The following is a 15,678-nucleotide window of genomic DNA, read 5'->3' as shown; positions in this document are numbered from 1 at the left end:
GGTGAATACACGCAGTGGAGTAGAAAGTACAGTATTCCCTCTGAAATGTAGTAGAGTGGAAGTAGAAAGTTGCATCAAATGGATATAATCAAGTCCAAGAACCTCAAAATTGTACTTCGGTGTGCAGCAGAACTTGATAAACGAACTTTCCAAGTTTCTCCACTTACGTTAAAAGCTCTGGACCAAGTTTAGTTTCAAGATTTTCGCAGCAGTGAAACTGAGCAGAATCGTCATCGTCTCGTGTGATGATGACATCACAAACCTCCACGCGCAGTATTAAATACTGCGACCATCCTTTTCGTCCTATTTTGTTATCTTTGTTTGATGGTATTGTACTTGATTACAGTTCTGATGGAATAAAGAAGGGAGGCCATGAAAAAGCAAGACCTTCATCAACTGGATCTCCCAGCTGTGTTGGGAGGGGACGTCTTCATGAATGACATGTTTGTCAGGGGGACCCTCAAAACACAGCAACTAATGATGAATTGATTCAGGGCATGAAGAGAGGAAGACAAAGATGATGCCACAAGATACAACTGCTTCCCCCAGTGTGATACAGTGTGCTGTGTCCACAAGTGATCATTGAAAGGCCAATCAGGATCACTTATGATTGACCATGTGACCAAGGCCCACCAAGGGGTTTTGGTTCCGAGGGGCTCAAACCAGCGTCAGAGCAGCAAACATGGATACGACAGGCGATATATGCTAAAACGGCACAGGATCAAATCCCAACCAACACTGGATTAAGAGCAGATTATTAGAGTGCAGGTGCATCAGGATAAGTGCAGCGGGTTCAGAGTCCTCATGGGAGGGGGTATTATATAAGGCAGTTTTCGTCTAGATAGATTTGAGAGTCTTTAGCTGTAATTAAATGCACTGAAGTTTGGTGTTTGGTTTGTAAATCCATCTTCCATCCATTTTGCAAGAACCTCTACCATCGTGCAGTGGGCGGGGTTTAGTGGGTGAGTGATGGCTCCTGCATTGTGCCTCTCTGATCCGTCTGGGACTCGCTGGTAACTGCCTCATCTGCCGCTGCAGTACTCTCTCTCTCTCTCTCTCTTTCTCTCTCTCGCGCTCACTCTCTCTCTCTCTCTCTCGCCCTCATCTTCATCTCTACACACCTCCACTCCCCACCCCCCCATCCCTGTTTCCTGTATGCATTCTGCATATTCACTCACTCGCCTCCCTGCTAACGGAGGTGGGCAAGCTTCCCAGTTGCTGGTGCATCTAGCAGGTGCAGCGTCTCTCTCTCTCTCTCTCTCTCTCTCCCTCTCTCTATCCCTCTCCCCTCCCCTCCCTCCCTGCTGCTCTCTCTCTCTCTTTTTCTCTCCTCTAACTCGACCACTGTGCGCTCTGTCTGTGCTTGCGTTTCCCCCCCTCCTCTCACTCGTTCTCTGTCTCTTAGCGGCGGCAGCTCAGGGAAGCAGCTGGATGTGTACCACTATCGCCACAGGTAAAGACAGCTGCATCGCTCGATGTTGCTAAGCCCATAGGGGGGTTGAGCGAGCCTCTGTTGCTGCGGCTGCAAGTTCCGCGTCGGGCTCACATTTCTAATCATCTCCAAGAAAGCATCCCAGAGGAAAGGACAAGTAGAGGATCCCAGGAACCTGACCAAGACATCAGAGGCGGACTGAGACAGCAGAGTCTTTCTGGGACTGAGGAAAAGGCATCGCTCAGAAAGAATCAATGGGATGTTTTAAACATTTAAACCTCCTTTTTGTCCTCTCATCTCTTTATCTCTGCTTTTAATCATTTTCATCCATCATTTTCCCCTCCTTCATAGCTCATTTTATTCCTCTGTGGCGGAATGTTCCTTGGAAATAGACTGGAGGAGGCGTTCTGAGTGCAGTATACTGAGACATCGGGGCGCTGAGCGGACAGCTTGGAGAAATCTGATCCGCAGCCAGCTGAAGAAGGAGCCAGGATCATGCGTTGCTTTTGCAGATTTACCCGCCCTGTGAAAGCAGTGCGCGACAACACCCCTCATTCTTTTTCTCTCCCCTCTCTCCCTCCCGCCGTCCTCATCTTAAGTGTTGCTTTTTGACTGCATCCGGAAAATTAATTGGATTCTGCTGCTTGTTTTTTGGGGGGGAGGGGGGGGGGGAGAGCTCTCTGGAATTTAGAGCACGAGCAAGGAAAGTGGGGTTAAATCCAAGTGTGATTGATAAGAAATCCTCCAGAAACAGGGAGGCTGATTGAAAAGGGAGAAAGATAACACATCATCCGAGGAGAGTGTTGATGAAAAGAAGACTCATCTCTTTACTCTGGTACAAAAGAGATTTCGGGAGCTGAGGGGCGCAGACTTGGTGGAAAAGCCTGCATCAGGACCATTTTTACATTTTTATTTGCACTGAGTGGCTCATGAACAGGACCCACCCTGCAAGTTTCACTCCTCAGTAAGACGGCGCTGTCCCATTGTGGATTGTTCATGGAGGGGACAAACGTGCGTGTTCAGTAGGAGAAGCTGTGGATTTATGCTGCAGTGGCACCACCGATGCCACAGATTTCGTACATGCACAGATGTAAAGTCATTCCTACCCACCCATCTCTCCCTCCCGTCGCTCTCTTTGTCCCTCTTTCTCCCCATTAGAGGCATCACTTCTTCCTCTTGTCCTCTGGCTTTTCCCCACTGTGGAAATTCTTGAAGTTGTTTTGTTGGACATCGAGAGTCGGGCAGGACAAAACGCAGACTAATCTGGTGATTATCTGTCTACACCAGCTCTGAGTGTGTGTGTGTGCTTGTGTGAGTGCATGTCTGCATGCATCTCCTGCACCCCTCCCATCCTCGCTATCCTTGGATCACATATTTGTGTATTTGACCGTGCGGTTCCCTTACCTTCCCCTTCGTCTCTTCTTAATGTCTGGCATTGTCAGGAACCTTTCTGCTGCGTGCGCCCGATGCTCATCACAGGACTAACCCTCAATGAGCTATAACGAACGGCAGGGAAGGATGAGCGAGTGTTCTGGGGCAGCTGCATCCGGGGCGGTGATCCTGGAGGAACCTGAGGGATCAGGGGCTTCAGGAGGTTGTGGCGAGGGCCAAGCCCAGGATCAGGGTCCCCTGCGTTGTGCAGTTTGGCCTCGCCAGCAGACATGGCTGTGTGTGGTGCCCTTACTTATTGGTTTTGTTGGCCTTGCATTGAGTCTGATGCTGCTGAACTGGATTGTAGTGGGTACAGTACGGGATTACGTGCCAACAGACCTGGTGGATGCTAACCGAATAGGCCAGGATCCTATTTTCCTCTCCAAGCCAAGTGGGATTCCCAAAGGTCCAGATACAACCACTACTACAACTACTCCTACAGTCAATGGCGGGAACCCCACGCCTAGAACTGTAACGGTGGCAAAAGGTAAAACTCGATCCACTGTTACCACCACTACTATAAACCCAAGAGGAGGAGGAGCCTCAGGTAGCCAAGTTACCCCTCGGAATCCTGGAAATCGTAACGGACGTGGACCTTCAGGTTTTACTACAACCACTTCGCCACAGCGGACGACCTTCGTAATTGGAGCGGCGACATCCAGTCCTTCTCCGTCCAATCCGACGGTACTCCATGATTCTACACAAATGTGGACCCTGGAGCATACTACTACGGAGACCACCACGCTCACCACCCGCACGCACGTCCACCGCAAAACACGTAAGTAGATCTTACCGGTATGACCTCACGCTCTAGTGTGTCCTCACCCTAGAGAGCAGAACTCTTTTTGTGGCTTGAAAAACTCTGAATTGATCTTTCATGAGGTTGCACGGTTGAGCAGCTTCATTGTGTTTAATTCGCTGAAGCTTTTCGGCTGCTTGGTTCTTTACCGTGAAAACTACTCTGTCACGATTTGATTTTTTTCTTCCAATGTTGACATTTTACTCTCTTTCGCACCACTTGGTTTGAAATTGACACTCACTACCATCCTATATTGGGAACTGTGTATTTGACACTCCTGAAGGCTGAGAACGGGGGAAGGAGGATCAATAGCATTGACTGGTACAGTAAGGCCACGTGAACTATGGCGTGGCGTCGATAATCAGTCTCTCTGCTGTGGATGGTTAAACCTTTTCCTTGTGTGCTGGAGGCGAAGTCAGCTGTGCTGGGACTTGTGTGGAGCGACTCTCAAATGGTGGTTGCATTGCAAGATATTCAGTGACATGTTGAGTAATGTGACGTTAGCGTCAGATAAAGTGGACACAGATGAATAGATCTGTCGTTTCTTATCAGCTGGCTACAGCAACATCTTCCTCCAGCCAAATGAAATATTTATCGATAAAATATTTACATGTACTGTTTTTTTTTTTCTAGCTGCAATAGAGTGTGTGTGTCTGCCACTGTTTTCACTGTGTGTGTGTGTGTGTGTGTGTGTGTGCTGTCATGGCGATATGTGATTCTGAAGGAACTAGTGGGAACTACAGAGATGGGTCCGTGCGAGTGTGTGGGCTGCATGTCATCATGAAACATTCCAGGTGTGTAGTTGAGGTGAAAATGAAGGCCAGGATCCAGTTCAGGTTTAGTTCCAGGTGACGAATTTATGAATTATGGATTACTGTATCCCATTTATTAACAAGTCCCATTTACACCAAGACAAACCAGAGGCCCTCTTGCAACTGGATCACACCAGAACCTCAGTCCACCGATGGAGGTTCTGACCCAGGAGCACTCAGTGGTCCCAGGTCAAAGTTAAGCCCAGATTTCCATCGTCAGGTTCTGGTCCGGTTTCACCAACTGTACGTCTCCTTTATTATTCTCTGCTTCACATTGTTGCTCTTGTTATCGTGAAAAGAACCCACTGCCCTGACAGGATTTCACTTGCTCACTTTCTGCCTGACCCTTGACCTCTGACATGGATGGGTCCGGATGAGTTGGGAATGTGGCTGCCTGCTATTTTCCCCACCCACAATATTCAGGTTGCTGACGGCGGTGACCTTGCGACCCATCAGCTGACCTTCTTGAAGACTTGGCTGGTCCGAGCCACCTGTTGCACCTCCAGTGGTCGACATTTCTACTTACTGTGTGCAGTTTTGCACGATTTAAACAACCTCTCTCTGTTTTTAAAAAAATCTTTTGGGGGGGCTTTTTTCTCCTCCAAGTGTCCATCGCCAATTTTAACCCACTCCTAGCTGTCCTGGAGGTTGCTCGGCCCCCCTGCACTGCTCTGGGGTTGCACCCTGGACTACCACAAGCTTCCTCCACCACATGTGGAGTCATAGGATGCACTTTTTCTCCTGATGGCGAGGAAGATGTAGCAGCTTTGAGGATGCTACTTTTCCCTGCAGCTGCCTACCTCCCTACCTGAACGGGTACCCTGATCAACCAGAGGAGGCGCTAGTGCAGCAGTGAGGACACATTTCCTCAACAAACATCCAACCCAGCCAGAGGCAACACTGGGAACCAAACCTGCGTCGGAGGCAGTGCAGCGGTGTGGTCGGGTCATGTGGTCTGAAGCTCTGATTTGATCACAGCTCACATTGGGTTCTCGTGTATTTGTGCAGTTTTCACCTTCATCTGCGGGAAGTTAAGCCGGACTGATGGAGAGTTCTGAGCGTGTGCTGAAGTGATGTTTCCAGTCTGCTGGATGTTGATGATGTTGTGAGTCGATGATGCACCGATCATTTGTTGCTTCTTGAAATGACTTCACATTAACGACGCCTCCTTCTCACCAACTCTTGATTGAACCTCAAGCCCTCAATGCCATCGATTTGATAATGCACACAGATTTTTGCCCTCCCTCCTCCCTGCTGGCCTCAAATCTCTGCTATGTACACATTCTATCGACCGTTGCAGCAATCAATGACACACTGACAACACGTGACGAATGTCTCTGCTGCCTCCCAACGCTGTCACATTCTTTGCTGGATGTCTGCGTGTGAGAGATGGTGGTTTGCTTTGGCGCTGCATGCTCAGACTAGCAGGATTGGATTATATTTTTAACAGTCTGACCTCTTGATCTGTGGGTCTCTCATGGATAAAAGCCGACTGTGAAATGCAGGCGACAAAAGCAGCGTATCTGTTAATCTCCTGCTCTCTGCGATGTTACACCTCAGCCCACAGCCTTTACATGAGATGGATGATTGGTCTGATTGGTCCTGTAACCGCATTTAAACTTGAACCCTTTAGTCTCATTTTGTGTCTGATCATGGGATTCACGCCATGGGTGGCTGTATTTAGATAACAAGATGGCAGCCATTTACAGACACACCGATATTCAAAATCCCTCCTTTGGTATTCTGAAGACTTCTCGATGTTGGACCGCAAAGGTGCGTCTGCTTCTATTGTGAGGGCGACAATGGAAGCGTCCTCAGAGACCTCGGGGACCGTTCACTCTGATAATTAGAAACATGGCTTAAAAACATGTATCAATTCATTACGGGGAGGAAAAAATAGGGGCAATTCATCAACATCCGTTCATTTATTAATTAACCATTAAAAAAAAAAAAACTCCAGCCAAGTGCTCATGAAAACCATTAAGCCACGTTGATAGATATCCTTGGGAAAATGTCAGGCCTTCTCCAGCTCCCTCCAGAATATTCAGCCTCCGCAGAATGGCCGACTCGTTTGGTAATCTGAAACACCCTCCACCCCCCCACCCCACACACACACACATCCCACCACCCCCTCCGCTTCACCACCCACATGCTGCTTCAATTTGAAAAGGCCATCATTTTTACATTAACAATCCATAAAGTGTGAATGTATGTGGTCCTGCTGAATTGCCCGTGTTGGCGTGTGTTCAGAAACAGACAGGGTTTTATTAATCTAAGTATAGCCAGCCATCTGTGAGCTGGCATTGTTGGAGGGGCAGACAATTAAGATGGACATTGATTATGTCTCATATTTGGGTTATGAATGGAAAGCAGGAAAGCAGGGAGGAGTCCCATTTTTGGGCCTTATTTATTAATAATAAATCAGAATTAATTTCACAACTTTGGCCTCGGGCCTTTTTCTTTCGCTCTGTCATTTTCAGCTCCGCCTTCTTGCTTGTGTTCTCCTTTTAGAAACACACAACTCCTGACTGTCTGTCATTCGTGTCATTTCCACTTGACCTCTGACATTCATCGACATGAAGGGGCGGGGGGCGGTGACGCCTGTCATCACCACTGCACCTGTGTTATGTTTGATTTCTACGTCTTTCTTCAATCAAGGCTGTAGGTTAAGGAAGTCCATGGCGTAGCCTCGCGTGTGTTTGTCCAGAGATGTAAATATGTGTCCCGTGAGCGCAGACCTCAGCCTGACGTCATTTCTCCTGCTGTGGCTTCATTCCCACACGTCTCCCCTCCGGTCTGAGCTCTTTTAGCTTTATACTTGGATCAATGTAACATTTACGACCTCAAACTTTGAAATGATTTGCTTTGGTTCAGCTGTCATTTTTGGAAGATCACGAAGAAACAACACAACAAAATAGACGCCACACCACCAACTCGTGCATCGCTGATGTAATTACTGCCCAACGCAGTGGTTCAAACGCTCGCCACCGGTGTAAAGCGTTCACTCGTGTTTCCAAATCCTTTACAATAAACCATCAACAATTTTCTGACATCTGGCTTCACTTTTCCCCCTGAAGTTGTGTTTGCTTGTAATTGTCTAAGGAATTTTATGTAACCTCTGGAAATGTTGCAAAAGCTGTTGCCACCAGGAAGCAGTGGAGGAGTCGTCTCCGGGCGGTGCCAGCAAATGTCGGCCATGTTGCTGCCTGTTTTGCACGTCTTCTCCTCGGGTGGCTCTGGTTTGTGAGCTCGCCGAGCCGGTTTCTCTGGCATACGTCAGACCTGCACCTTCTGTCCCAGCCTTGTTACGTTTAACAACGTCTGCATGCCGCCAGCCAGACGCCTTCCTACTGCAGCCGTACAGTTTACAGTTTTTTTCAACGTTGTTTCATGAGCGAGCAAATCAAGTCTCCTGTCAGTTCAGTCAGTGAATGGGCTGTTCACCGCTGGATGCTGCACTCAGGGTCAGTGTTGCTTCGCTGACATTCCAGCACGTCAGTTACAAGTCAAGATTGACAGCAAGGAAGATGTGATAGTTAAGACGTTTTCCTCCCTCTAAATGTCACTTTGAGAGCGTGATTGACGTGTCCATATTTGGTACACTGCACTACTCCTGCTCTACAAGCACAAGAATGAAGTCCAGCTGACCTGGGAGGGAGAGACGGAACCATTACGGAAACGAGGAGCCATGCGACCTCTGCACTGCGGGGCAGAATGTAACGTGATGCCTCAGTGATTACATCGCCTGGATCAAGCAAACTGGAAATTGGGTGTGCGCCCTTTTGTGTCAGATTACAAGTTACGATCGTTGATGCATTTTGCTTGGTGGAGGGACTCAGAATTGAAGGTGGAAACAAAAAAATTCGACCAGGAAACTCCACAGTCACGCCTCCTGTTCGCTGCTTTACTGCATCTATTTATGCATTACTGGTGTATTTTTTTCTTAACCAGGGATTTCCCTGCACATTAATAAACATTGGTTTTAAATGTGTCGCATTAAGGCCGTGTTCTTCTGCTGTCCCCGGGCAGATATTTTCCAGTTGCCCTAAATAAGAATCTATAATAAAGCAATTGTTGACAAAGAAAATAAAGAAGTAACAAAAATGGAAATTCAAACTAAGTCTAGATGACAATGGCGACAGCAGTGATTCCCCAGAAAGGTTTATATCATGATGAGGAGCCGTTTGGTATGTATGACACACGCTCAATAACACAGGAGAGACAAACATTAGATCTTTGACTGTCGGCTCCAAACTCCAGACGATGTGAATTCTTTGTCTCCATGCTGAGCAACTCGGTGGGATTAGGTTTCTGTCAGTGACCCTGAAACCTAAATCCAGATTAACAGCCCATCACCATGACTGCGCAGGCAACAGAATTACATTAGCGCACCTACCAGTCTCATGCTCGCTCTTCTTTGGCTTCCAGGCAGCCTGACTGGAGAGGGATTGTTGTGATAGATGGTGCACGCTGGAATGTTTTTTCATGAAATGATGCTAAAGTGACACATTGAAGAGAGTGTTTTCTTCTCGCTGTGTCGCAGGATCCCTCAAAGATACTTTGAAGAAGCCTGAGGACATGGTTTATGCTGACATTAACAATACGGGCGTGACACACACACTGCCATTAAAGTTGCATTTATAGCTGTTTTCTGTGACAACGATATTGTGCTGTGGAACTGTATCTTTTTGTAATCTCACAGGGGTTTTTTTTTGTTGGTTTTTTCTACAGTGAAGTGCTTTGAAAGGCTTTGAAAATACCAAAGAAGAAATGTCACAAAACTATTTGAACAAATGCCAGCTCCTATGACAAAATAATATACAGCTCTATAGAGTTTTGGAGGAGGCTTTAACATTCTGAGCTCAGGTTTATCTTTTTTCTCTCTACAATCTGCAGGGGGTTTCTTGGGCGCAGGCGTGTGCTGATGAGAATCTTTGCTCCTCATTTTTAAAGCGTCATTGGAATGTTTGTGATTTGCTGCTATGGAAGGTTGTTGGGTCCAGCAGGGAAGGCTTGTTATCGTGCCCTGAGTTGTACAGTTGCACAGTTAGAATTTGAACTGCAAAGTGAAAAAAAACAACCTTTGAAAATACCAAAGAAATGTCATGTAAAGCTGTTAAACTGAAGCGGAGCAAAAATGTACAATATACTGCTTCCTGTCATGTGCGTTTACTTTTTCTTCAAGACAAACGAAGAGTGAAACGTGCAGCGTCATGGAGACCGTCCTGGCAGGAACAGAGATGAGCAAACCAGGTTCCATTGTTAAACTCGCGGGTTAAAGTTGTGTCTTTCAAGGTTTCATTGATGTTTTTCGGACACTTTTGCTGAGCGAGGCACCAATCACAGCGAGTCCTGAGACGGCTCAATCCAGCCACCTGTGAGGGAGTCAGACTCAACAATGAGCGTGTCTCTGGTTTACCACTGCAACTCACAGGGCTGTGATGGAAAGCCCAGAGAGGAGAGGATGTAGCGTCTTGCTAGATTAGCAACATTGGGGCCGGACCCTGAATATTCACTGTGCTGGTGTTCCAGTGTTTTCACAACGTGGAGCCGATGGAAGCGCAGCTCTCATCCTGCCTCTGTTTTCCTGAAGTTGCACTGGCTTATTTTCACTTCATAAAATTTCCAGTCAGCAGCACGCAGGAGGAAGGATTCGTCCTCTGGTGACACTTGGAAAAGGTTAGCAAGGGAACTGACAATGTGCAAAATTCTTTACAACATTTGAAAACTGTTGGCTCGGTGTTGTGATGGAGGCCAATCTGTCACTGTTGGAGGGTCCAGCTGAGCTGTGACTCAAACTTCTCTTAGTTAGGAACAATTAACTCAGACGCCACTGGTTGCAGAGGGAGGAAAGAAAATTTCATTGACATGTCCACCATGGTCAGTGACAATGAAGCAATCTTGAATCTTGAATCGATAGCTTTAGCTCCATCTGCTAGTTTAGGAGGAGCTTCAACACCGGCTCTTGCACCCGCCGTGGGTCTGCAGCTCCTCGTTTTCTGATTAATTTGCATATGCAAATGTGCCTGACTTCATCAGCTGCTTCAGCTTTTACACTGTGTGTGTGTGTGTGTGTGTGTGTGTGTGTGTGTGTGTGTGTGTGTGTGTTTATGCAATGGGCTGTTCACAGCTCCATGAAATAAAGTTTTCAAGATTTAATTTGTTCTAAATATTACAGAAAAATCAATCATCACTCAATAGATGTTAATCAGACGTGCCTGGCAGCGCTGGCTCATCGATAGCGACCTGTTAGATGCAGGCTGATTTCCTGTCGCCGGCGGGGCTGCTCTGGGGAAGATGCTGCCTCTGTAAATATTCTAAAGAGTTATTCTAGACTTGCTTTATATGAGGAGCGCCGAGATGATGATTTGTGCTTAAATAGATAAAGTAAAGGGCGTGCGTCCCTGCTGGCCGGCACTGAGGGCATCACTGAGCGTGTTTTTGCTGCTCTCAGCATCTCACAGGGAGAAATGTTGGGTTTTAAACCAGATTTGAGGACTGTGGAGTTCAAAGTCTTTACACTCGGATTAGTTCTCTGTGAGCTGCTTAGCAACAAGTTCGCTATGGCTTCTTTAATGTGTGTGTGCGCCTGTGCGCTGAACATGCTCACACATATGCACACACCCGACTAGACACCAGCATACATTTAAGTGTGTGTCTATTGAGAGTGTGTGCCCCAGTTGTGACCTCCTTTATGAATGAGAATTGAATCCACCGCCATCCTTGAAGTGTGATTGCTTCTTTCATAGCTGAAAGAGGATTTGGGGACAGGACGGGAGCTTGTGGGCATGAAATACACACAAGAAACGGACGACTGAAATATGGAAGTGTTGAAAGTGTGCCACTTGTGTTGTGCTCTGTAAAAATGCCCCCATGAATATGGCTGACTGCAGGCTGCACCACCTCATGATTATTTAATTCCCACCAGGTGGAGACTGTTGATCTGGACCTGCAAATCCTGCGCCCTTGATTCGAAGAATGTAAACCCTGCGTAACAATCAAGGTGCTCTGTCACCAGCAGGACTGTAAAAACCACACCACAAACAAACCTAGTATTTATTCATTCATACAGTTTCCAGCGCACGTGAAAAAGGCTCTGCTGTACCTGTCTGGACACAAAAGGTACATTCAACCAGGAACAATAACACCTTCTCCACTGTAGTTAAACGATGACTTTTTAATATTTGATCATAAATTCTAATCAATGTCTGGTAAGTGAGTGTTTCCTGCTAAACTGAGGCTTGGTCTGCTTTCTGTTTTTATGGAACACTTTTGACTTTCAGGCCCTTCAGAGCTGCGGTTGTGGGGGGTTCAGCGAGACCAATCGTTTCATGACATAAAACTGGGATCCAGCAGCGACTGTCACCCCCTCACACATTAATTTGCCCTTTAATTTAGAATTCCAGGCACGTTCCAGATAATTGCAACCAAAACTCAACCTGCAGCACAAACTCGTTAGCTACATCCTCAACATGTTGGGTAATCGTGCGTCGACGCGTGTCCTCGTGATCAATGGTCACGCCCCCTCAGTGTTCCTCTAAATGTCAGCGATGCTCTGATGTCGTGTCATCAATTGCTCAGGTTGTTTCTGAAAGGTGAAGCCTAATTTACTGTTGACCTCCATCACCTCACATCCATGACGCCGCCGTGGAGGTGGATGGGCTTGACCACTAACCAAGCACATCAGAAACATGTCATGCCTTCGCGGTCAATACTCCGACTCAGCTGAGATGCTGTTCAAGTGAAGTTTAAATTCACTTTGATTCATTCTAATGAAATGTCTTGCAGGAGGAAAAGGGATGAAATATTCATGGTGAGAAAGAGAAACATGTTCAATATCGAGAGGAAAGTGTAAATAATTGAAGATGGCCCTTTGACAAATGATCCCACACCGGCAGGTCCCTGTGTGTGTGTGCAGACCTCGTGGGTGACTGAAGCTGTCGCTGCTTCACGCCGGCTGTGGTTGTTTCTCCTGAAGAGGAGAAGAAAGTTCAAAGGTGTTATTTGCTAGATTGTTTTAATTGCTTCACGTCTGCCACCTCGGAAATGTTCCATCTGCTTCTTTTCTCTGGGTTCCTCTCTCCTGGTCGCCCTCCCCTCTCCAGCGCATCTATCTGTCGGGTCCAGACGGTGATAAAGTGGCAAGTCGTTAAGGCTGCCGCGAACTTCAGAGGAGCTTTTAATTATGAATTCAGGTTTAAGCTGACTTGATTAGATGAGGCTTCCTTTTATTGAAGCCAGTGGTGAGCAGGGAAGGTGGAGGCTGAGCACTTGATTCATTCCTGGGACTCACCTGCACTTGCTCTCCAGAGAAGGCTGCCACCTGCTAGCTAACTGCCGCCATGTCCTCATTCTCTCTCCCGTTTGCATCTGGTCACTGATGAGAAACTAATCTTACAAGCTTAGATTGGTTGGAATTCATTGGCCTCATGCTGCAAACACTGAATTATCCCATCCTGACAAACACCACCTGAAGCACTTGAGCGTCTTTGCACATTTAGACTCCCTGACCTGAGTGTCTTTGCTCAGAAAGCGTGAATACACCCGTGAGCTTAGCTTCCATGTTAAGAAACCATCATTTCCCAGCGATGCTTCAGAGCATATGCGCCCTGATCTCTGTAAGCTCCTCCCACTGACCACCTTTGGCTCTGTCTCAGTCAGCTGAAAACAGTCAAACACATGCAAGCAAATGAATAGCAGACTGATGAGTTCAAGGAGGACTGGAAGAATGGGGTGCAGCGTTGGATTCTGCAGCTTGTCAGCGGAATGAGAAGGCACCAGGAAATCCAGGTCCGGGTTCCTGTTCTAGAGCTAGGACTCTACAGCTGGGGGTGACAGATTATTCAGGACAAAGGCTGGATTCAAAGTAAATCTATCAGAACAAATGACAGAAGGGACTTGTTGGTCATATTCTACAAAATTAGCACCTGAATAATTTAGTTTAGTTGATGATGTCAGCAACAGGCTTGGTGTTACTCACATGGTTTGATTTGAAGACTGTCAGGTTCTCCCTGTTTCTTGTGTGCTGGTCCAGAAGCTCATCAGCTGCTCCGGGAGAGCAAACCAACACGAGAAGCCTGTGTACCCACCAACTTACGGTGCGTTCACCACAACACAAATGAATTGAGCTGTTTCCTCTGCCTACCCTTGCTACGCCCTTGTTCAGTATTTATGTTTTCTGACAAGTGACTTGTGGCTGCATACCAATTACGACCCGTTTCCTCCCAGTAGAAATCGCAGAAGTGGCGTTGTTTCACTACGTTTCCACTGAAGCGCTGAGGAAGGAGCAGGTGGCAAGGTGAGCTGCGACCACGACTCAGTTCAAGTGCAGTTCGGGTTTCTTCCATGAGCAGGAGTTTTCTCCAGTGGCCCGTTGTGGACTCACTGGTGACCCGGCTTCCTATGATCTATGTTCACTAAAACTGGTTTCAGCAAAACCACATTGGTTCAACTCAGGCAAATCACACGCTAATTTCATGGAAAATTGAACGAGATAAATGTAAACACCAAATGAAAGCGGTACCTGTCCATTTCTGGTTCGTTTTCCTCTGATTAATGGATTAATCCTTCCCGCGGCCTATCAGCAGACATGTTGTCTTTCGGCCGTAGGACACAGTTTGACCTCCCGGTGTCAGGCCTCAGTCATGAAATATTCAGCAGTGATGCATTTGTCTCCTCTCCTGCAGGCACCTGGTGGTAAACAATGAAATGAACTGAGAGAAAGTGGCACGATGACGTTCATTTAATGGCATCGCTCATAGAAGTGAGCAGACGTCCACCAATTCAGGCCTGCACCAGTTCTGATGCGATCCCCTTCATCTTGTTTCCTCTGCTCCACCATCTCTCCCTCCCTCTCTCTCTCCGCCCGTCTCTCACGGCCAGCTTGTCTGATTCACTTTACCTTTGCTGCTGCTGCTGATGTTGACTGTACTCAGTGGGGTGTCATTAAGAAGTTAGTGTCCCTACATTTCTATAATCAGTTGAGACACTGGGAGAAATGGAATCTGCAGCCTCGCTGCCTCTGAGCCTGTGTAGTCGCAGCTCAGGAGATCTCGAGTAGGTAGTGATTAACCTACAGCGGCGACCTAGAGATTTTCGCTGATTATGTACCCGTGAATGTTTCACACTGACTCATGCAGAGTCTGTCGTTGGAGGGGGCGGGGCCAAGGGTGACGTCCAAAAACCTCCCGGACAATCTCTGACTTTGATCCCAGTCATTCAGACTGTCGTCTCAGTCGGCGCGGCACTCTGTGTGTGTGTATCCTCTATCTCTCACCGAGTCATCCAATCACGATACGACCTACAGACATCAGACGTGCTCAGAGTCCTGGTTATCATCAGAACAGCGAGTCAGAGAAGATGGGACCAAGGCTTGTAGAGAGAACTGAGTCACAGAGATGTCTTGCTTTTATAGTCAGATGCTCCTGTGTGACCTCCAGAGGTAAACCAACCGTCATCCTGCACACTCACTGCTTCTGCTGCTTGTACAAGACTTTTCAGAACCTTCCATGCTGCATGTTTCATCATCACGTTCATCTTACATGGATGAGATGCATCAAATTATCTCTGTGTGTCCTGCACACTCAGAAGGTTGCATCCATCTCTCATTCACTTTAAAAGCAGACTTGTGTGATCCAAGCAGCTCAGCATCACATGACATAGGTGGGGTGGGGCGGGGGGGCTCAAGAGAGAGGTAGTCTTCATCTTTTTTCTGCTTTTGGCCAGAGGGGGCACCCAAGTCAACACAAACTGAGAGTTGAGAGTAGCTGCTGTGGGTTCTCGAGGTGCTGGAGAGGATGGTTCCGGAGTTCGGAGGTTACTCTGCCGTCAATGCCCTACTGTGACGCTGCGCTTTGGTAAATGACCACCAGGGGTCTCACACAGTCAGAGGAGAAAGTTTGTTGTTTCACATTGTTTAATGACAGACTGGAGACCATCAGAGTCATGTGACAGTTATATGAAATACAAGCTGGGCCCAGTTCAGCATGAATTAATGCAAAGGGGTGGGCTTGAGGTGGGGGTTTGAGTCTTGCAAATCTTGCGGATTATAGCCTTAAGAGAGCCGTGCCACCGCCTCTGTGGGTGTGTAAAACTGCTGTTTATAATGATCCTAAATCTAATCTAATGTTTCCTCAAGCTAATCTAATGTATCTGCTTTCCTGTCCATTAATTTTGACATCAGTACCAGCAGAGATCCTCCCTCT

The 15,678-nt window shown here is 47.2% G+C and overlaps 1 protein-coding gene across 3 annotated transcripts in view; it reads left to right on the top strand.

Moving 5' to 3' along the window:
- The first annotated feature begins 1,350 nt into the window (after nucleotides 1–1,350).
- The window catches only part of nrg3a (neuregulin 3a), a 302,381-nt gene continuing 288,053 nt past the window's right edge, over nucleotides 1,351–15,678 (top strand). For 2 of the 3 annotated variants that reach the window (XM_086180436.1, XM_086180435.1), the window contains exon 1: nucleotides 1,351–3,641. In XM_086180436.1, the coding sequence (XP_086036562.1) occupies nucleotides 2,924–3,641 (718 nt within the window). In that variant the 5' untranslated portion in view covers nucleotides 1,351–2,923. The remainder of the gene's footprint in view (nucleotides 3,642–15,678) is intronic. The other variant, XM_086180434.1, reaches the window with a different exon arrangement.

Source organism: Aulostomus chinensis, chromosome 16, assembly GCF_037954235.1.
Source record: "Aulostomus chinensis isolate RoL2024-O1b breed Wild chromosome 16, RoL_Achi_v1.0, whole genome shotgun sequence".
Lineage (NCBI taxonomy): Eukaryota > Metazoa > Chordata > Actinopteri > Syngnathiformes > Aulostomidae > Aulostomus > Aulostomus chinensis.
The sequence above is the reverse complement of the archived record's forward strand: the minus strand, read 5'-3'. Positions and strand labels throughout refer to the sequence as shown.